The 22,032-nt window shown below is 36.2% G+C and overlaps 1 protein-coding gene across 4 annotated transcripts in view; it reads left to right on the top strand.

Annotated features, from left to right (window-relative positions):
* inpp4b (inositol polyphosphate-4-phosphatase type II B) overlaps positions 1–22,032 on the top strand; it is a 333,119-nt gene that overhangs the window by 161,233 nt on the left and 149,854 nt on the right. For all 4 annotated transcript variants that reach the window (XM_056456463.1, XM_056456462.1, XM_056456465.1 and 1 more), the window contains one exon: positions 10,559–10,706. In XM_056456463.1, the coding sequence (XP_056312438.1) occupies positions 10,559–10,706 (148 nt within the window). The remainder of the gene's footprint in view (positions 1–10,558; positions 10,707–22,032) is intronic.

Raw genomic sequence — 22,032 nt, 5'->3', positions numbered from 1 at the left:
TTTTGTGAGACATTTTTCAGAATTTTTGTGATCTAAAATGACAACCCAGGCTCATTGCGGATACATACCCAGGTCTACATTTCTGGACACAGCGAAATACATGATCGGCGGTAAAACGACTAGCAGTTTTTGTTTTTGCAAATCCACCAGAAGCCACTGTGTACACTTTCTGATGATCTCAAATTTCTCTCGCACGTCTTCTTCTCGCATAAATCCACTAGAGGGCGCAATATACATTACAGCTGACCAGGCCAGCTTGCTGTCGACTGACTGACTGACCGACTGACCGACTGACCCACCCATCCCCTTCCCTAAACCCAACTGATAGTGTTTTTAAAAGCAGTCTAAAAAAGCTAAGCTGTTGCCGCCGTGTTTTCAGCCTGTTGTTTATTTATTTTAATGTATTGTTTTGCTTTTGTTTTACCTGGTTTCTGGTATCGTCATTCACCAGTCTCGAACCCCACTGTCACAGTCGATTCCGCTCCGCATCCCAAGTCTACCAATGTACGTGGCGAGCTACTGAGCAAACTGATGACCACAGAAAAGCTATTCATACGGATGTAAGCGGTCAGCTAGTAGCGCGAAAGGGAAGAGAAGCAGCATCATACCGCCCCATAGCGTTCATTTTAAAGGTGAAATGCAGCCAGACATACCTCTAGCTACATAATGCTCGCTCTCCAGAAATGTAGACAGGGGTACGTATCCACAATAAGTCTGTGTTGCAAAATGACCTTTAATGCAGCAATTCTTGTATTGTTTTGCACATAATAATAGTGTAAAATTTTACCTTTTATTTTGGTAATCATAAGTAACTTGAAGTTACATAATCAGTTTAATTTAAATCATTAGTAAAGTATTTTTCACCACAAAATAATATCTGAGTAACCTTTTTCTGTATATAATGTCGAAACATATAGGTCTTACTTAAATGTGATGTGTATATATACAGTTAACCCCGAAATTATTCATACCCCTGGCCAAAATTATACCCCCTGAATAATTTCGTGCTTGCCTGTATTTGTACTGTTGAGATGTATTAACTCATCTCACTTTCAATACAACGTATAACTTAAAGGTCACATGAAATTGAAATAAGTTTTTTAAATGTTGAACATGTATCAGTATGTTAGTTTTAATGATATCTATAAGCTAGTGTGCTCCAAAAAGATATAAACCTAATCTAAACATCCAAAGGTTGCAGTTAGTCACTTTCGCTTATGTCAATGGATCAACCATTTTTTTGATGTCACCTTCAGTTTCTCATCTTTTGACCAATCAAATGCTCTCTAGTATCTGGCATGACCCGCCCCCGTCTTTTCATTTGCTTTTCATTTAATGCACTTCAGTTCAACCACTTTTACTGGCAGAGCTGTGATAAAATAAAACGCTATTGGCTGTTTTTTGAAAAGGGGAGAAGCTACACTATGTTCCGCCCTCTCTTCGTGTGTCGGTTGAGATTATGCCAAACATTGACTAAAAAAATGTACATTTCAAATAGCGCTGTGCGATTTAGGGAAAATATCTAATTGTTATTATTATTATTATTTTTTTTTTGTCAGATATTACGATTTGATGTATGATTTAATTTTTTAGTCAAGCTTCAGCTCAAAAATCTAAATATTACCATATTACCAATGTCCTGTTTTTCTTTGATATTATTTCGTTTAATAATGCTTTTGAAGAGGCAGACGTCTTCCCACTTGTCTGCGCTTTCCTGTTTGTTTTCTTTTTTCTTTTTATTGTGGGCGTTCCGCATAGTTCAGTTGCGCAATTCTGATTGGGCAGAACGAAAGTGTGCTCACTCAATTGGCTAGTAAGACTGTCACACACAGACGGCAGTCACACATTTGCTCTGGGTGGGCGAAATGATATAGTACATATATATTTCATATCGCAGCCTCTTGCGATTAACTAATCGCAACGTTTCAAATTGCTATTGCGATTCGATTTTGATTAATCGTGCAACCCTAATTTCAAAAGACGTCACAGGACCTTTAGAATAAATAACTAAAATGCAAGCTTTTTTGATGCATTTGGTCTAAAATTTCACCTTTTGTGTAAAGCGGCTTTACATTTTTCACAAATATGTTTTTAAATAATAAATATATACAAAAAAGCCCAGCCAAGATGAAAAAATAATACTAATAATGCAAAAGTAAAGTAACACACTTCTTTTATTAAAGTAACTGACACATTTAGAACATGATTGTAATGCATTACATTTAAAAGTAACTTTCCCCAACACTGCCTATTTTATATTGCCTATTTGCTTATTTTATGTATGTATTCTCACTATGTAGAGCATATAAAGTCATTACAAGTTTAAAGTAGTGAAAATTATGCGGCACGGTTGGCTCAGTAGTCACCTCACAGCAAGAAGGTTGCTGGTTCGAGTCCCGGCTGGGCCAGTTGGCATTTCTGTGTGGAGTTTGCATGTTCTTGAGAGTTTGAGCATCTCTGGGTGTTCTCCAGTACTGGGTTGTGGCTGGAAGGCTGGAATAGTTAGTGGTTTATTTCGCAGTGACGACCTCTGATAAATAAGATATTAGCCAAAGGAAAATGAATGACTGAATAACCCAGAATAGATGGTTTCATTTAAGAATAATTTCAAGTTCCTCTGTATTTTGCAGCATGTTCTTGGCCATTTTGTTAAATGCAATTGCATGTAAATATTTTCCAATTGCAAAGTCCTGAAAGAACTGATCATTAGTGAGTGAATAGACCTTAAAGAAAAAGTTCTCAGAGAAAGAAACTCTGCAGGAAGGTCATTTCTTTATTTATGAGCTGCTCTGACGTGATGGATGGAGGTGAAGTGGGAAACGGCAGGGTGTTTGCTGTTATCCTGGTATCGGTGTTCATTTGTTGACGTATCTGTAACCGTACTGAATGTCATTGCTGCGCTGTTGTTTCAGTCACGCAGCTGCTTGTCAAAGCATGTTAGTCTGCGTGCCGCTTCTGGAAGACTGACTAATGAAATTTGTCCTCGTCACCCCGACCTTTGACTTCTGCTGTGCTTCAACACTCAAACTGATTTCCCTAAGAGCTGGAGCTTGAGACACGCTGCGCTCTGATTGGCCTCTGGATTGGAGGGCGGAGTCAGAGGTTAATCCTCTCCTCTGAAGAACCGGGGACTTTTTTTGTCCACTTCTCCTGCTCTGGAGGTCATTCGTCCATCTGTCTCTGTCTCTGTCATCATCTTTCTGCGGTCTGTGCTGCCAGTGAGGACGGGTTACATGAGGTGTTTTTTTTTTTTTTTGGTGGGCATGAGCTAGCTTTTATGTGCTTTTTCAGATCTAGAAGTTTAAAATGCTATTATTTATTTGTTTATTTGTGTTATGATTTATTTAGTGTTTGGTGTGTTATTGGGGATTTAGGGTTAAATTTCAATTCAGTGGAGTGAAAGTTATACACTTTTAAGTTGAATAAAATAGAAAAATGAACAACACTAATATTAATAAACATATATATATATATATATATATATATATATATATATATATATATATATATATATATATAAAAATAATAAATATATAATAAATATATAAATAATAAAAATAAAAGCCTATTAATAATGATAAATGTATTTATTTTATTATATTATATTATATTATATTATATTATGTTATATTATATTATATTATATTATATTATACTATATTATATTCTATTATATTATATTATATTATATTATATTATATTATATTATATTATATTATATTATATTATATTGTATTATATTATATTATATTATATTATATTATATTATATTATATTATATAACAATAATATTTATAAATGCAAAATAAAATAATAGTATAATAATTTTAATGCATTTATATATTATATTATATTATATTATATTATATTATATTATATTATATTATATTATACTATATTATATTATATTATTTTATATTAAATTAAATTAAATTAAATTAAATTAAATTATATTATTTTATATTATATTAAATTATATTATATTATATTATATTATATTATATTATATTATATTATATTATATTATATTATATTATTATATTATATTATATTATATTATATTACATTATATTATTTTATATTATATTATATTATTTTATATTAAATTAAATTAAATTAAATTAAATTATATTATTTTATATTATATTATATTAAATTATATTATATTATATTATATTATATTATATTATATTATATTATATTATATTATATTATATTATATTATACTATATTATATTATATTATATTATATTATATTATATTATATTATATTATATTGCATTATATTATATTAGCTCTATCATTTCTCTGTCCTCTAACATTAAAGTTATCCTCAAATATAAGACTTTTGTTGTAGCTTTTGAAACATCCCTGGCAAGATGTAATTTTTAACTTAATTGGAAATCACCCACACCGTCTACCCATTCACCGCGGATTAAAACATTATTAATTTTCTTAAGCTAGAGAAAATCAGTCACTGGGGGTCCTCTTCTAGACAATTTAAGAAAGTGAAATATTTCTAAATTATATTCCTGCTCCGGAAGTAACTTTCCTTCCGACTATAGGTATAGATTAATAATCGACTTCATTTTAAATATCTTTTTTGTTTTACACCTGTGATGTTATTGTACACATTCGTTTGGATGACCATTTTTTATTTAATCTTATTTTTAGTTTAGTGTTGCTATATTTTAGTTTGAGTATGTGCATAAACATGTCAAAGGCTTAACTAGGTTAATTAGGCAAGTCATTGTACAACAGTGGTTTGTTCTGTAGACAATAGAAAAAATATATTTCTTAAGGGGGCTAATAATATTGAGCTTAAAAATAAACAAATAAATAAAAACTGTTTTCATTCTAGCTGAAATAAAACAAATAAGACTTTCTCTAGAAGAAAAAATATTATAAGAAACACTAGCCGCGTTTCCACTATCGCGCCTAAAGCGAGCGAGCCAGGGCGAGCCAAGGCCAGTCGCGTTTACACTATCACTTCCGGGGCGTAATCGGGCCAAAGCGGGGCTTCCTTGGGGCCAGCGTCCGGCCTTTTTCGGCCCGCCGAATCCCTTGGGCCAAGGAGGGCCAACTGGGGCTTCGGGGCGGGGTTACGTACAAAGGCGGAGTTTTCCTGTCAGGTAATGAGGAGACAAGATGCTTTCTTCCCTTACATTTGTTTTGCTATCGCGCCTGATCAACTCACTAAGAAGAAGAAAAAATGGATAGCAGACAGTACTGGTCAGTTGAGGACACCTCGAGGACAACTCGAATGTCCTTATCCAGGGATCGCTGTCTGGCCTTACACCAACAGACCACAAACAGTAAAAAAGCAATCGCTTCGGTGTTCTCCATCTTCCAGCTCTCGTAGTGATGCCAGGTTGTGTTTGTGGTTATAATTTGAGTTTTTTGTTCCCGCTGAAGTGGGCGGGTTGTGTGACGGGTTGTGTGACGTTTGATTCGGGGGACGTTCTGGGGGCGGTGTTTGCATGACGCGCTGCGAGCAACTAGCCCGACAGTGGAAACGCGACATGATTTCGGCCTCAACCTCCCGGGCTATTGGCCCGGCCTGGCCCGATTAAAGCCCTGGATCGCACTGGCCCGATAGTGGAAATGCGGCTACTGTGAAAAATTCCTTGCTCTGTTAAAAAAAGAAGAAACAAATTCACAGGAGGGCAAATAATAGTGACTTCAACTGTACCTGTATCATGTTTTAAAACCCATTCCTTAAGCTCTTACTGGAGTTACAGTAAACTCTTTTCCCCCTGTCAACCACAACGATCACAAATGATGAAAGCGGCACTTTTTAGCATGAGGAAAAGCATAAAGTAAGTGCTCGGGTGACACTTGCAGATTTCCACTCGGGTCTGGTCTGCTCCGTCGAATCGCTTGTGGAGCGAGAAGCCAGATTTCATGCTGCAGAGGAAATAAGTTCTGCCGCCGCCGCCTCACTTCTGATAAGAGCATTAAACACGTTCTGCCGTCTCATTCACGGCTATCTACAAATGCTTTCCCCTCCGTCTCTCTTCACAGGACTTCAGTTAGCAGATCTTTAAGCACTTTCAGTAGTGCAGTGGAAAGTAGAAACCACCCTTTAAAAGCTATATGATATACAGTAGTGTCAACATGCGGCTCGTATAAAGCAGTTTCTGACATCTGACAGACACTAGAGAGCACAAGAAATTGCGTCTAATTGCCTTGTGTTATACATTTGAAGTCAAAATTCTTAGCCCCCCCCCGATTGATTTTTCCCCCAACTCCTGTTTAACGGAGAGAAGACTTTTTCAACACATTTCTAATCATAATAGCTCATTTCTAATAACTGATTACTTTTATTTTTGCCATGATGACAGCACATAATAGTTGACTATATATTTTTTAAGATACTAGTATTCAGCTTAAAGTGACATTTAAAGGCTTAACTATTTTAATTAGGCAAGTCATTGTATAACAATGGTTTGTTCTGTAGACCAGGGGTTCCCAAACTTTTCAGCCCATGACCCCCAAAATAACAATGTCAGGGACTCGCGATCCCCACTATCCTCATACTAATGTTAAATATACACACCAATAGGCCTATATAAACACAAGCATTTTGACAATTCCATTTAATAGTTATGTATAAATTTGTTTAATTTCATCATGATAAGAGCTAATAAGAAGGAACGGCACAATGTTTGGAGCACAGCAAGTACATTATTGGTTTAATTTTAAAGACCACCACTCAGATACCACCACTTATAATGTGTTATCATTTTCTAAATTATTATGAATTTATAATACGTACAGTTGAAGTCAGAATTATTCGCCCCCACCCCACCCTTTGATTTATTTCTTTTCTTTTTAAATATTTCCCAAATGATGTTTAACAGAGCAAGGAATTTTTTCCAGTATGTCTGATAATATTTTTTCTTCTGGAGAAAGTCTTATTTGTTTTATTTTGGCTAGAATAAAAGCAGTTTTTCATTTTTTTAAACCCATTTTAAGGGTGAAAATTATTACCCCCTTTAAGCTGTATATATATATTTTTTAATAAAAACCATCATTGGTTTCATCATCTAGTTAACCTAATTAACCTAGTTAAGTCTTTAAATGTCACTTTAAGCTGTATAGAAGTGTCTTGAAAAATATCTAGTCAAATATTATTTACTGTCATCATGGCAAAGAGAAAATAAATCAGTTATTAGAAATTAGTTATTAAAACTTTTATATTTAGAAATGTGTTGGGGAAATCTTTTCTCTGTTAAACAGAAAATGGGGGAAAAAATAATAAACGGGGGGGGGGGGGGGGGTCGGGGTAATAATTCAGGGGTGTACATGAGTGCTGAAAAGGTGGCAGAAAGCTTATCATACACTGAAAAAAAATATTCAAAGATGATTCCTTGGATTTACTCAATTTTTTTCATGTTAAGTGGTTGTAAACAATTTATTTGGGTTGAATTTAAACAAACAAATTAAGTTGAACACTGCTCAATTTAATTTGTTTGTTTAAATTCAACACAAATAAATTGTTTGCTACAGTTTTGCATGCAACACTTTTTTCAGTGTAGTGCCAAAAAAAAGTTGATCTGCTGCAAATATTGTTATTGCTGTCTTTTAATCTAACTAACGTAGTCACTCCAGGGGTCGCAATCCAATGGGAAAAAAATCGAAAGGCTGACTAATTTTTGCACATTTTTTTGTAGGATATGGCTAAAGTATGCTACTACTAATAGTTTAGTAAAATTTGTTTGATTTTTTATACAAATTTACAAATTTTGACAAAAAAATTAAAAACTGCTTTTATTCTAGCTGAAATAAAACAACAAGACTTTCTCCAGAAGAAAAAATATTATAGGAAAAATTCCTTGCTCTGTTAAACATTATTAGGAAAATATGTGAAAAAGATTTTAAAAAATCACAAGAGGGCGAATAACTTTGACTTCAACTAGATATTCACATAGGCAGCTATCTAAAGCTGTTATTCATAGTACTTAAATAAAAAGATCACATGTAAACACATGGAGAAATGACCATGCCATAAAGTCACCATGCAATCTAATATAGAAAAGTTACAGCAATCTAATATAGAAATCTCTCAAAATGTATTAATCATTACTTGCAGACTGAAGTGTTTTACAGCGCTGGTGTGCTTATACTGACTGCATGTGTCAGATTTGATCACATTTTAACCAAACCAGTGCACACAGAGTTTCTAGGATCTGAATATTAAAGGTCACCCGTGAAGTGCTTTGAAATGTGCATTTTTTTATTTGATGTTTGACAAAATCTCAACTGAAACACAAAGAGAGGGCGGGACATAGTGTAGCTCCTCCCCTTTACAAAAAAACAGCCAATAGCATTCGTTTTATCACCGCTCTGCCAGTGAGTGGTTGAGCTCATCAAATGAGAAACGTCTTGAAGGGGGCGGGGCATGTGAGATACTAGAGAGCATTTGATTGGTCATAAGATTAAATGAGAAACTGCAGTATGAGGTGACGTGAAAAAAAAAATCATTGATCCATTTAGGTGAAAGTGAAAAACTACAAGCTTTACATATTTATATCTGTTTTATATCTTCTAAACGCAGGTTTTGTCACTGTTTTGGAGCACACTAGCTTATGTATATCCTATATACTGTATTTCCTTCGGATGAGACGTTAAACCGAGGTGGTTTATTAAAAATCCCATGGCACTTCTTATAAAGAGTAAGGGGTGTAACCCCGTTGTCCTGGCCAAATTTCCCTCCATCAGCCCTTACTCATCATGGCCTTCTAATCATCTCTATCCACCAAATTAGCTCTATCACTGTCTCTCCACTTTTTTAAAAACTTTTTTTTTCTTCAGTTGAACATTAAAGAAGAGTTTGAGCTGAATCTGTTGTCCTATTTTGTGGTGGGACACCAAAAAGTTTGATGTGGGATGGGATAAAATAACTAAAAATAGCTATTAGTCTTAAAAGCAAAATATATTTTTGTGCAGTTAATGAGCTCAATATGAGGTTACAGTTGAAAATTTGCAAAGTTTGGCCACTTGGGGACACTATAATAGAAATTAAATAGTTTATACTTGAAATTAGCATGTCTTTGTCCAAGTTTCCACCCTTAAGAGAGCATTGACATATCTCGAAAGAAAGCTATTAGCATGCCATCATTAATGCTTATGACTATATATATATATATATGACTATGACTATATATAAGACTATTGTTAAGATATGAACTGTTTAGTAGTTTTAAAGTAGGATGTTATTCTGTATCCCTAATCCTACTCACTAAACCCAGCTGCTACCTTACTGACTATTAATGAACAGCTCATTAGTAGTTTATTAAGCTAGTAGCAGGGGCGTCGCTAGACCCAATTCACTGGGGCACGTGCCCCAGTGAAAATCTCCAGTGCCCCAGTAAATGCATTGAGATATGATTTACTTCATATGCAAATGTATTTATTAAGAGTGGTAATTCCGAAATAAAGACGTTATTCTCTATGTGCAACCGAACCAACGCTGGTGAAAGCAATGTAATCAAAAAGCAAACTGACGCATCTCCGCGTGTGCGCAGATAACACGCGCGCCTCTCGCACGCGCTGCTCTAGCACGCGCTGCTCTTCTTCTGAGAGTCCCGGTAGTAAACATGCGCGGCAAAAAAGCAGGCTGCTTGTTACGCGCCGCTCATGCGTTGTAAAACCAGCGTAACAGCCTTTTTTGTTTTGCAAGTGGGCAAAACTAAAGTTTAAACAATATGATGGTGATCTCACCAAGCATGCCTCCTGATAGATTTATTTTGTATGAAGCAAAAAGGAGGGATGACGAGTCAGGGAGGTAAAGACTTAATAAACCTAATTATCTGCCGTGTGTCAAGTCTACAACAGATAATCCTATAACATCCTTTTTTTGTATTTTATTTAATTGTCAATAGAATTTCAGTCAAATGAAATTAATATTTATGCAAAAGTAATTTCTTAAATGATCTTAGCATATCACTCCAGTTGTCTTAACATTGTTTTCCAGTTACATTTAAGATTATTTTGAAGAATAATTGTATAATAATAATACTTTTCTTTATAATAAATATAATATACATATGTATATTATATTTATTCTAAATAAAAGTATTCTTATTATTATATAATTATTCTTCAAAATAATAGTGAATAATAGTGTATTTATATATAGTGTATTTATATATAGTGTATTTATATATAGTGTATTTATATATATATATATATATATATATATATATATATATATATATATATATATATATATATATATATATATATATATATATATATATATATATATAGTGTGTATGTATGTATATGGGGGAAGGGGATACGTGCCCCAGTATAGCTTTATGTCTAGCAACGCCCCTGGCTAGTAGTCTTAGTTAATGGTTTGTTAAAATTGTAAATTGTGAGCTAAACGAAAGTGTTTCCAAACCGATTTGAAATTTGGTTCCAAACCAACACTCAAACTGTCTTGGTGGACAATGGCTGTCAGATACATGTTAGAGTAGGATAGAAAAGACTATCACAAGTTCCATTTGATTCTGACTTTAATCTCTGGCTCTGTTTCTCTGTCCGTCAGTGTTTCAGAACGCAGTGTGCAAGGTCTACCGGTTTCAGACGGTGGACAGTAAATGGATGCTGGTGCGGGAACAGATGGCGGAGTGTACACTGTCCTTCAGCATCCCGAAGCAGCTCATCGGCCTCTACATTCAGGAGGACACCTGCAGGTAAGACTTCAGAGCGAGCAGAGGACGCTGGGAAACAGTAAAGAAGGAGAGAAAAGTATTGCAGAGGCACCAAAACTGCTGCATACACTAAAACAATCACGTTTGCTTTTTGTTTAAAATGCTATTTCAAGAGTTCCCACTCAGATATGCTTGGCGTATAAAGCAGGTTTGGCATGCTGTCCCGGGAGAGAACCCTGAGCTCGGAGATATTTGAGCCCAGGGCTCCCGCCCGGTCGATAAGCATATCAGGAGATCCGAGATCAGGTAGGTCTCAAGAGCTCCCCCTTTAGAAAAGGGAGGAAAAGGAGGAGATGGGGTGGAAGGGGGGATTCTTCCAATCGAAGATAGAACAGTAGGGAGAAAATGATCCATTTATAGTAAACTAGGATCACTCTGATTGGATTATTACTGATTACAGATGAGTGGCCAGACGTGCTCAATCATATCACGTGCTCCTCTCGAAATTAGTTTATGAAACTTAAAATGAGCTGTAACAACACAGTTCTTGAGGTTTTTTGGGGACAACTTAATTGTTTTATGTTCAGTCCATTTCAATTTGTAATAACTTATAAGTTACCTAATTCCTTTCTGTAGCTCCAACACGAATCGATTGTGTGGAACCCAGCATTTATTACAGTGTATACAGTAGGGGAAGTATTAAACACATTATGTTTTTTCTGGGAATAATACTTCTGAAGCAGTTGTTGACATGGAATTGAAGCAGATTTTAGTAAAACCCAAACAATACAAACATAAAAATATTACAAAACCAAAAAATCTGAAAAATGAGTTATGTGTAATAACAACGAAATACCAGAAGGAGAAAATACTGAACTACTGAAACGTATTTATTTATTTATTTATTTATTTATTTATTTATTTATTTATTATTATTATTTTTATTTGAAGATTTGCAATGACAGAACAGTGGTATAGGTGTCTCATGTCATCATATACACCAGGGGTTGGGAACCTTTTTTCAGCGAAGAGCCATTTCTGATTTTTTTTAGCAAATGCATTTTTTTAAAGAGCCATTGGATGTATATATATATCCCAAAATGCTTCTTTAAAAATGCATTTGCCAAAATACTAAAAATATTTATAGTATTACTACTATTACTATATTATTATTTATAATATTACGATAAATAATACAGGTTTAAACAAAACCTTAATTTATGTCCATGCACAACTCAAAAAAAAAAAACAATATGTAGCATCACGTGTTGAGCAAGTCCATGAATGAAGAACAATTTATAGTATTTTTATTTTCTCCATCACCACTCACCGTAGAAATGCAAGTTGTTTGCTCTTTAGTGGTGTCGCAATTCTTATTCTTTGTGCTGTATAAAATCACAATTTAAAAGTGGATTGTAATTGTATTTTTGATAGGAAACTGATTTTTAGTGATAGTTATAGTTTCTTAAATGGTAAAATAATATTGAAGCAGAACAGCTGGAGAACCACGTATTTTTGGTCAAAGAGCCACATGTGGCTCGAGAGCCATAGGTTCCCTACTACTGATATACACCAAAATAGCCATCTATTATACAATTGTACATTGGCTAGTAATTCTAGTTCTTTGTGAAGGGTAAAATTAACAAAAAATGTATCGATTAATTAATTAAATAAAAATAGTCTTTCAATATACATTCTCCAAAAACTCCCACAGAGGATTCCAGATATGCCAGAAAGTCATACGTCAGTTTTTCTAAGGGTAAGAAAATGGCAGTCTGATTTATCCACATATTAACTGAAGGAATGTTAGGAGACGACCACAACAACAGAAAACATTTTCTTGCTAAATACTAGAAATGCAACGGTTCTCTGTAAAAAATAAAATCATATCGTCTCGTGGTTCTCCCACCGTTCGGTGCGCCCTGTGACCCGCGGTTCAAAATATGCATTATTAATATTGGTTTGGTAATAAAACAACTGCAACAAAGCAAAACGGTTTCGCTTATGTATGCTTTCAAATCCAATTACCTTTCACATGCACGTGCAAAGACCTGTCCAATCACCTCTTAGTATTTAAATCTGTTGTTGAAATCACGTTTCCTCACATGTCGCTGAGTGTGGAGTTTCTGTGTGTTTCAGTAAGACAAGTGAAAGGGATACAGCACAAATGGGGGGGTAAGGGCAAAAAACAAACCATTGCCGTGAGTGTTTCAACAGGCACTCCGAAAATTCAGACAGACACAAAAAAATAACAAGTGCTGATTTTTTAAATTAATTCATTTATTTTTTTGTCGTTGCAAAGATAGCCTAGATCAGTGGTCACTAATAGGTGGATTGATGTTCCGTGTCCAGACCAAGAAGTATCCCATTTGGACTCGGACATACATCCTATAGTTTGCGCAGGTCTGTTACTTCAGTCATGCTCCTGTTGGGGGTTATTCTGCACCCAATCGCTCCCACTATTTATTCATTCATTCTGTTTACCCGCTGTCTGCAAAGAAAATTTTCTCCTGCTTTCCTTCATTTTACCTCCGTCTCGCTGTTACCTGAGCCTTACAGAGGAAATCTGAGACAAATGGAGATGCAAGGTGAAAAGAACAAGAGCGCAGCAGTCAGTAATACACTCCAGTGATGGAAATACAGGGTTTTTAAGAAGATGCTGATTGGTGTCTATAGGGTTGAGTCCGATGTGTTGTTGATGTGGAGGATGCAGTAAAAGTTAGAATGCAACAGGAAATGTTTGGGAATGTTTCTTCTTGACTGAGTGTTCCCGCTGAATTAAGTGAGAAGAGCCGAACGCTCTCTCCTTGCTTAAGTTTCATTTGTTACGATGGTGCTGATAAGTGATAACAGAACACTCTGGAATGATTGTTAATAAATATGCGTTGTTGCCTTGGTAATGCAAGCATCATGTAAAGGAAGTAATCAATCTAAAAGTGCACAATTATTAAGATGTGTTTATTATTAAGATGTGCACGTAATTATGATCTGCATAACTGGTTGAGACTGTTGAGTCGAGATGTAAAATAGAAAAAGGTGAAATGTACTTCATTTTTTAATCATTTTATTTGAACATACAATTGTCCAAATAGCCTACTTTAATTTAATTAATGAGAGAAGATGCAAATATACAGTCCTATGTGTGAAGCCGGTTTTATTGTCAGGTGTTTGTTACCCAATAAATATGTATATTGTTCTTTGAATTTTTCTGTAGCTATTTTTTTCTAAACATACCGAAACCGTGACCGTGAAACCGTGATACATACCGAACCGTGAGTAGATTGAACCGTTGCACCACTGCTAAATACGTACAAAGCTGTAATACAATTCTAGTCCATGACTAAGGTGTTCAGCAGTTTTACACTTCTGAAGATAAACAGCTGGAGATAGGGCAAAAGGTTCACCAATAATCTTCTGAACTAATTTGTGGATTTCTTTCCAGTATGTCTTAATCATGTCACAGTCCCAGAGTACATGCATCACAGTACCAAAACTGGATCTGCACTTAAAAAAACATTGAAAAACATTCTAAAATATCTTATTGAGACAAACTGGTGTTAAATAAGTCTGAAACGTATTTAATACTTGCTATAAAAGGCTTTTTTGGTGATGGCAGCTTAAAGACGCCTCTCATATAGAGAATGAAGTAACATGCATTGCTCAGGTGTGAGTTTTTTTCACAGACTTCAACAGAGTGTTAAATCTTAATGGTTCTGTGGGTCTCGACTATCAAATCTGCTCTTTATTGTGTATTTTCTATTGGATTCAGGTCAGGTGATTGGTTGGGCCATTCCACAGTTTGATTTTCTTTCTCTGAAAGCATTTGAGAGTTTCCTTGGCTGTGTTTTGGATCATTGTCTTGCTGAAATGTCCACCCTGGTTTCATCTTCATCCTCCTGCTAATGCAGATGTTGGACTGAAGCAGCTGATATTCATTTACAGTAAGGAAGAGCAGAGGGTCGCTGAAGACCTACTGAGTGATTTCAGCTGCTGTCTGGGCTTTCACTGCCTTTCTACACCTCCCTTTCTTCATGTGTTCAATACTTTTTCTCGCTGTCATTTCATTTTATTACACATAACTTCATTTGTAAACTGAAAAGTTTTGTTTTCTTTGCATAAATGGATTTATTTGATTGTTACCAACATCCAGTTAAAAATTTTAAGTCAACACCCTTTAGAAATATGTTTTCCGAGAAAAAAGGTGACGTGTTCAATACTTAGTTCTTCACAAAATTATATTGTCATAATTTACTCACCACCAAATATACTTTTCCTTCTTTCGTACATTAATTTAGTTTGTTTCATACTTAAACGGTGACAGTATTTGGAACAATTCCTTAAATATACCAGTGATAATTTGTGGTCAGTATGAAGTCAGATGTATACAGTGGTTCAGTGTAAATTGTCTGTATGTAAGTCTCACAAACGCAGGCTGTTCTACTGTGATATGAATCCCCTGACTCATAATAAGATCCCTGACGCTTCTAGAAAAACCAGTTCAAGAGCAGAATTGGATGAAACCAGGATTGTTTAGAAGAAGGAGTCGGGGAAAAAAGGCCGTATGAGCGAGATGCTGCGCGCGGGTTTATTTCAGAGATGGAAATGGCTGTTTTAGAGCTATACTTAGCCTGCACTAAATTATTCAAGGATGTTTAACACTTCAAAGGAGAGCGGCTGTCCTCTCCCTCTCCTGCTTTCCTTCATTTTACCTCCATCTCGCTGTTACCTGAGCCTTACAGAGGAAATCTGAGACAAATGGAGATGCAAGGTGAAAAGAACAAGAGCGCAGCAGTCAGTAATACACTCCAGTGATGGAAATACAGGGTTTTTATGAAGATGCCGATTGGTGTCTATAGGGTTGAGTCCGATGTGTTGTTGATGTGGATGATGCAGTAAAAGTTAACATTCAGCAGGAAATGTTTGGGAATTTATTCATTTGGGATTGAAATATGCTTTATTTACCTACCCTATACACAACTCCTTAAACGTTTTGACTATAATGTAATGATGTGCATCTTTTGTGAAGCTGCTTTGAAAAAGCAAATAAGCAAGTAAACTTCAATTGTTTAATTGACTGATTGTACCATTACAAGTCCAAATGGAAATCAGAAATAGTCTTTTATATTTAAGGAAATGCATCTTAAAGTCTACAAATATACATTAGAAGTGATGTAAATAACATCTGTAAGTTCTAGAATTTACCTAGTTTTCTTCAACACAGGCTCATTGTGAAAACGTACCTCCGTAAATATTTCTGTAGAGTGTGAATTATGTAGCCAGAGGTACGTCTAGCTGCATTTCGTTTTTAAAGTGAATGATATGGGGTGGTATGAAGCCGCCAGCGGATTCTGTTTTTTTTTTAGCACTACCAGCTGACGCTTACCTCCATTTAGATGGCTTTTCCACTATTACCAGTTTGCCCAGTAGCTTGTCATGTATGTTGGCGGACTTGAGACGCAGAGAGGAGTTGACCATGAGGATGGGGTTCGAGTCTAGCAAAGAATGGTTCCAGAAAGCTGGTAAAACAAAAACAAAAGGCAAAAAATTAATAAATAAGTAAATCACAGGGTGAAAACGTGGTAAAATCTGAAAACATGGTAAAATTCAGATGGCTGCCAGGGCTTTTCTTTTTCTGCATTGCTTTTAAAAACACTATCAGTTGGGTTTAGGGAAGGAGGTGGGGGATTGGTCAGTCTACAGCGGTCTCTGGTGGATTTACGCGAGAACTTTCGGCGCAAATGACATTCGCGAGAGAAATTTGAGATCTCAAAAAGCGTACACAGCACCCTCTGGTGGATTCGTGAAAACAAAAACTGCTTAAAAAAAAAAGGGACCTCCTGGAACACATTTTGCAATCTCCGGAAATCTCTGTTTGATGGAAATTCTTGACTATTATCCTAATTTTTAATGCTTTAGTTTTTGTCTGACTATTAACAGGGTTCATAAGTCATGGAAAACCTGGAAAAGTCATGGAATTTTCACATGGCGTTTTCCAGGCATGGGAAAGTTTTGGAAAAACAGAAAAACCCACAGGGTTTTGGAAAAGTCATGGAAATTAAATTTACATTTAGTCATTTAGCAGACGTTTTTGTTCAAAGCGACTTAAGCTGCAGTCACACTAGACATTGTGCTTGCAAAATTCTGTCGTACGGCGCTACGAAAAGCGGTGGTATTAAACAATATGATCAGACGTTGATAAAAGTGAGCGATTGCTTCATATATAAAATTTCTTATTTTATATTATCTTCTATTGGTCTAACGCAATTACCTGATGTTATTTCACAGGTAAGAATTTACCGAGCTTGAACTTGAATGCTGTGAAATGTGAAACTTGTCGCATGTGCTTGTGTTTTAGGTCTGTCGCGTTCGCATGCCTATAAATGGAAGTCTATGGAGTGAAAAGTGCAGTGTGATCGCAGCTTTACAATAGAAGTAGTTTTACCTACTATTACTTGTTCAACAAACTATTAACATCTTCTAAAAATAGTTTGACAAATATCCATGTACGTAGACATTACATGAAACATTTGGTCATAAAAATTGACTTGAAAGTCCTGGAAAAGACATGGAATAAATGGTAACCACTGACTTCCATTGTGCACTTTTTCCTACTATGAAAGTCAATGGATATCAATTTAACATTCTTCAAAATATCTTCTTTTGTGTTCAACAGAAAAATCCCATTCTGATGGGTTAAAAACTGTCCTATTTTAGAGATATTTCACTTAACAGAGTTTTCATGGGTGCCAATATTTTTACCCACTGCATATTAAAGAAAAACATGTATTTCACAGTAAGATTTCCCCCCACAATTTCAATCAAACGGATTCAGATTTCAGTTTTTTTTGTCCATTCCCAGCGCTTGAGGCGAAACAAGTGTTGACAAGCGTAAACCATTTGCGAGCTTGTTTTCTCTCAGCAAAACAAGACGCTGAAAAAAACTCCCCGCTTAATTCCCTCTTTGTTTCTTGTTCTCGCTTTTTTCCCCAAGAGCTTTACCATTATCTCTGAGAGTCTTCAGATATTAGCATAGACGTGTTTTCATCTCCATCTGATGGTCGTAAGCTTGGATGTGTGTGAGTTTGGCCATTGAAGAATCTGAGATCATTAACAGCGGTGAAACACACACATTCCCCGACTGCAGCTCCCATAGATCAAGCCCTGCTAAGCAATTATTATCATCATGTGTGCTTTATTCAGAGCGTCCGTTTGGCCCGAGCACCTGCAGACAGGTAAATCCAGCTGCCATTTCTGTCCCTCGACGTCTAATTATCAGCCCGAGCACCGCGTTCACCTTTAAGCCCCGCTCAGCTGCTTTTGTTGGCCCTGCTTTAACCACAATTGTATGCGATTCAGAGCTCATTCGGAGAGTGGAAAACAGCAAGATGCTGATGTTTCATCATTAGTGGTGTTTGCTGAGGTTATATATACAGCCTTCCATATATCCATGCATTGTTTCTCCTGTCAGTCTGAAATAATTGGCACTTTTTTTTGTAAATACAACTCATGAATGTATTTACCTTGCTTTATTGCATAATATTAAAGGGATTATTCACTTAAAAATGACATTTCTGTCATGATTTTCTCATCTTTCACTTTTCTGCTGAACACAAAAGAAGATATTTTGAACAATGTTGGAAACCTGTAACCATTGACTTCCGTATAATCTGTTTTTGCTGCTATGGAAGTCAATGGTTACAGGTTTCTAGCTTTTTTCAAAAATTCATGAATATAGTTGCAGTGCATGAGCATAGCATCCGCTCACTTAAAATATTAAATCTGAGTGCACAAAAGATGCAAAATAAGCGAACCCATAACTTTCTCCAAGGGCGGCATGGTGGCTCAGTGGTTTGAACTGTTCCCTCACAGCAAAAAAGTCGCTTGTTCGAGTCCCGGCTGGGCCAGTTGTCGTTTCTGTGTGGAGTTTGCATTAGGGTTGGGTGATGTCGACCAATTTGGCATGTCTAATGTGAAACATCGCAATGGCCGATGGCATCGTCGGAGGTAGTACTTAATAGGTGGAGGTAGTACATAGGCGGAGTAGTAATTAATTATTTATGAGTAATTAATTAATTCATAACGAATTAATAGTTTGTAGCCTACCGTTTCAGCTACCTGACCCGTATGGTCTTTGTTTTACCCATAACCAAATCATAAATAAATAAAGTTACACACATATTACCACATGTCAATCACTTTTTGTCCACGGGACTTTGTGATCTGTGTCGTTATAATGGCGTCGACAAACTTGGTCGGTAAAAAAGGTGCCAACAGTATCTGAGGTTTTCACTAAAATTCAAACTAAGTGTGAAAGTCAAAGATTGAAGCAGTGTACTGACGCTGTGACACGTTACCTGATAGATTCAAAAGACCGAAGAGTTGTTAAATAGAGACAAGATTAATTAAATATCACGTTTAACAAATATAGTGAAACGCCATCCAGCGCCACATCGTTGATAAACTGTCCGACATGGACTGCTCTCTGGAGCTCAGACGAGTGCATGACAGTGTGTGTGTGGCTGTGTGTGTGGTCAGGTGATGTGCGTTTTCAGCTGACGGAGTGCTGTTCAGAAATGCTAGGTAAAACACAGGGTGGATGTGGATCATTTTCGTTATAAAATGCCATTTTAAAACTAAACGGGGCCTAAGTGTGTATTTTTCGCGAGCGGGTTTGCTACGGGGGCGGGGCGGAGGATTGGCGATGCCGGCTCAGCATCATGTTGTCTATTGACCATCAGTGGTGGACGATGGCATCGTCTATCAGCCCAACCCTAGTTTGCAAGTTCTCCCAATGTTGGCGTGGGTTTCGTCCGGGTGCTCTGATTTCCCCCACAGTCCAAACACATGCGCTATAGGTGAATTGAAGAAACTAAATTGGCTGTAGTGTATGAGTGTGTGTGTGAATGAGAGTGTTTGCGTGTTTCCCAGTACTGTATTGCGGCTGGAAGGGCATCCGCTGCGTAAAACATATGCTGGAATAGTTGGCGGTTCATTCCGCTGTGGCAACCACTGATAAATAAGGGACTAAACCGAAGGAAAATTAATGAATAAATGAACTTTCTCCAAACAAATAATGGAATAGCATATATTTGTCACTTCCTGTGAAAACTAGTGCAGATTATCACAAAAATGCTACTAATCACTGCATGAGAAAACACCGCAGCTCTTTTTCTCCTTTTTACTAAATGAACTGCACATCAGGTATTTTTATCATTTTATTTTTGCACATCCCGTAGTTTATGCATTGAAATGTATTCTCATACTTGTATGTGCTTTTGCGTTTCTCTCCAACATTATTCCAAAACAACAACAACAACAAAACTGCTACTGTGAGCCTGAGGGTTTGATCCTCATGGCTTTCAAACAGACACAATGAATGAGCGCGTTTGTTTACAGTTGTGTGTATGTGTGTGTTGTGTAGTGTTGTGGAGTGTAGTGTAGTGTAGTGTATTTGTGCTTCATTCACTGTGAAATCAATGTAATTTGCTGCACGTGTCCTTCAGAGGATTTTCAAGTCAACATCACATCCTTTTCACTTCCTCAGTTCACATTCCTGCTCTCATTTATCCTGCTGCTAATTGATAAACCATCAGAATCTTCATGCGTGTTTGTAGTATTTTTCTCACAACTGTAAACACATCCACTTTCCTCGTTGGACGACGTCACTTGGTTGTTTTGTGTTCAGTTTTTGCATTCCAATTACTTTCTGATGAAAATATTGAGGTCATGACCCTTGTGTTTTTTCATTAATTATGTGTTTACCTTGAAATGACTTCTGATTATGAAAGTTAAATGGGTTAATCCGCAGAAGTTAGACTCAAGGAAGGTTAGGTCCAGATAGACCACTGCTGGAAAATAACATATACGCATACTACATCACTTTAAGAGGCAAAAGCGTATTTTCTTTATTAAAAAATCACTCCATTTAAAAGTATAGTCATTCTGTCTTAAAAAAGCTGATATAACATTGCTTTAAATAAAAGAATAATTAATTTTGAAACACTGAACACACCACTCATTCATTCATTCATTCATTCATTTTCCTTCAGCTTAGTCCCTTTATATCAGGGGTCGCCACAGCCGAATGAACCGTCAACTTATCCAGCATATGTTTTACACAGCGAATGCCCTTCCAGCTGCAATCCAGTATTGGGAAACATCCAAACACACTCATTCACACACATACACTACAGCCAGTTTATTCAATTCATCTATAGCGCATGTGTTTGGACTGTGGAAAACCCACGCCAACATGGGGAGAACATGCAAACTCCACAAAGAAATGCCAACTGGGGCTCGAACCAGTGGCCTTCTTGCTGTGATGCTAACCACTGAGCCACCGTGTCACCCCATTCATATCAATAGTACTAGTAACAGTAGAAAGATGGGCGACACGGTGGTGCAGTGGATAGCACGATTGCCTCACAGCAAGAAGGTCTCTGGTTCGAGCCCTCAGTTGGCATTTCTGTGTAGTTTGCATGTTCTCCCAGTGTTGACATGGGTTTCCTTCAGGTGCTCCGGTTTCCTCCCACAGTCTATAGGTGTTGTAGTGTTTGTGAATACAAGAGTGTACAGGTGTTTCCCAGTGTTGTGTTGCGGCTGTAAATACATCCTCTGCATAAAACATATGCTGGATAAGTTGGCGATTCCCTGATTAATAAATGGACTAAGCTGAAAAGAAAAAGAATGAATGAATGAGTTCTAAGATGTAATAATAGTATGTTTTTTCAGATGTGTTTTTCATCAGTCTGATTCTGCCTTGAAGAGCAAAAGAATCGCTTTCATAATTTAATATATATTTTTTTCAACTTTTGACCCCCAGTGTATTACTTTATAAAATCATAATGATGTTTTCTTTCTGCTCTCTGCAATATTAACACTCTAGAATAACCAGAAAATGAAGAATCAACAACAGCATTTATTCATATCACTCTCAATATAGCCAAACATATATTAAAAATGAACCAAACGAACATTGTAGCATCATTTCATCATCTTCCACTTGTTGCAAAGCTGAGTTTCTTTCATCTGTTGAACACAGAGATATACAAAAAAATGTTGAATAAAAAAACAGACATTGACTTCTCTGCACAAGAAGTTTGGCCAGAGGACGAATGGTCATGCCCAACGGAGCCTGGTTTCTCTCGAGGCTTTTTCCTTCACTTTCGTTAATTGGTGAAGTTTTGTTCCCTTTGTTTTGTCTCTACTGGCTGGCTTGATTTGGGACTTGTAGAGCTGCGCATCGATGGATTTGCTCTTCAGTGTTTGAACTCTCAGCAGTGAATTTAAACCACACTGAACTGAACTGAACTTCAACTCTGAGAACTGTACTGAGACAGTTTCATCTTACTAGAACTTCTATGTTGAG

Source organism: Danio aesculapii, chromosome 1 (assembly GCF_903798145.1).
Source record: "Danio aesculapii chromosome 1, fDanAes4.1, whole genome shotgun sequence".
NCBI classification, from domain to species: domain Eukaryota; kingdom Metazoa; phylum Chordata; class Actinopteri; order Cypriniformes; family Danionidae; genus Danio; species Danio aesculapii.
Note: the sequence above shows the minus strand (reverse complement) of the source record. Positions and strands in the feature narration are given on the sequence as shown.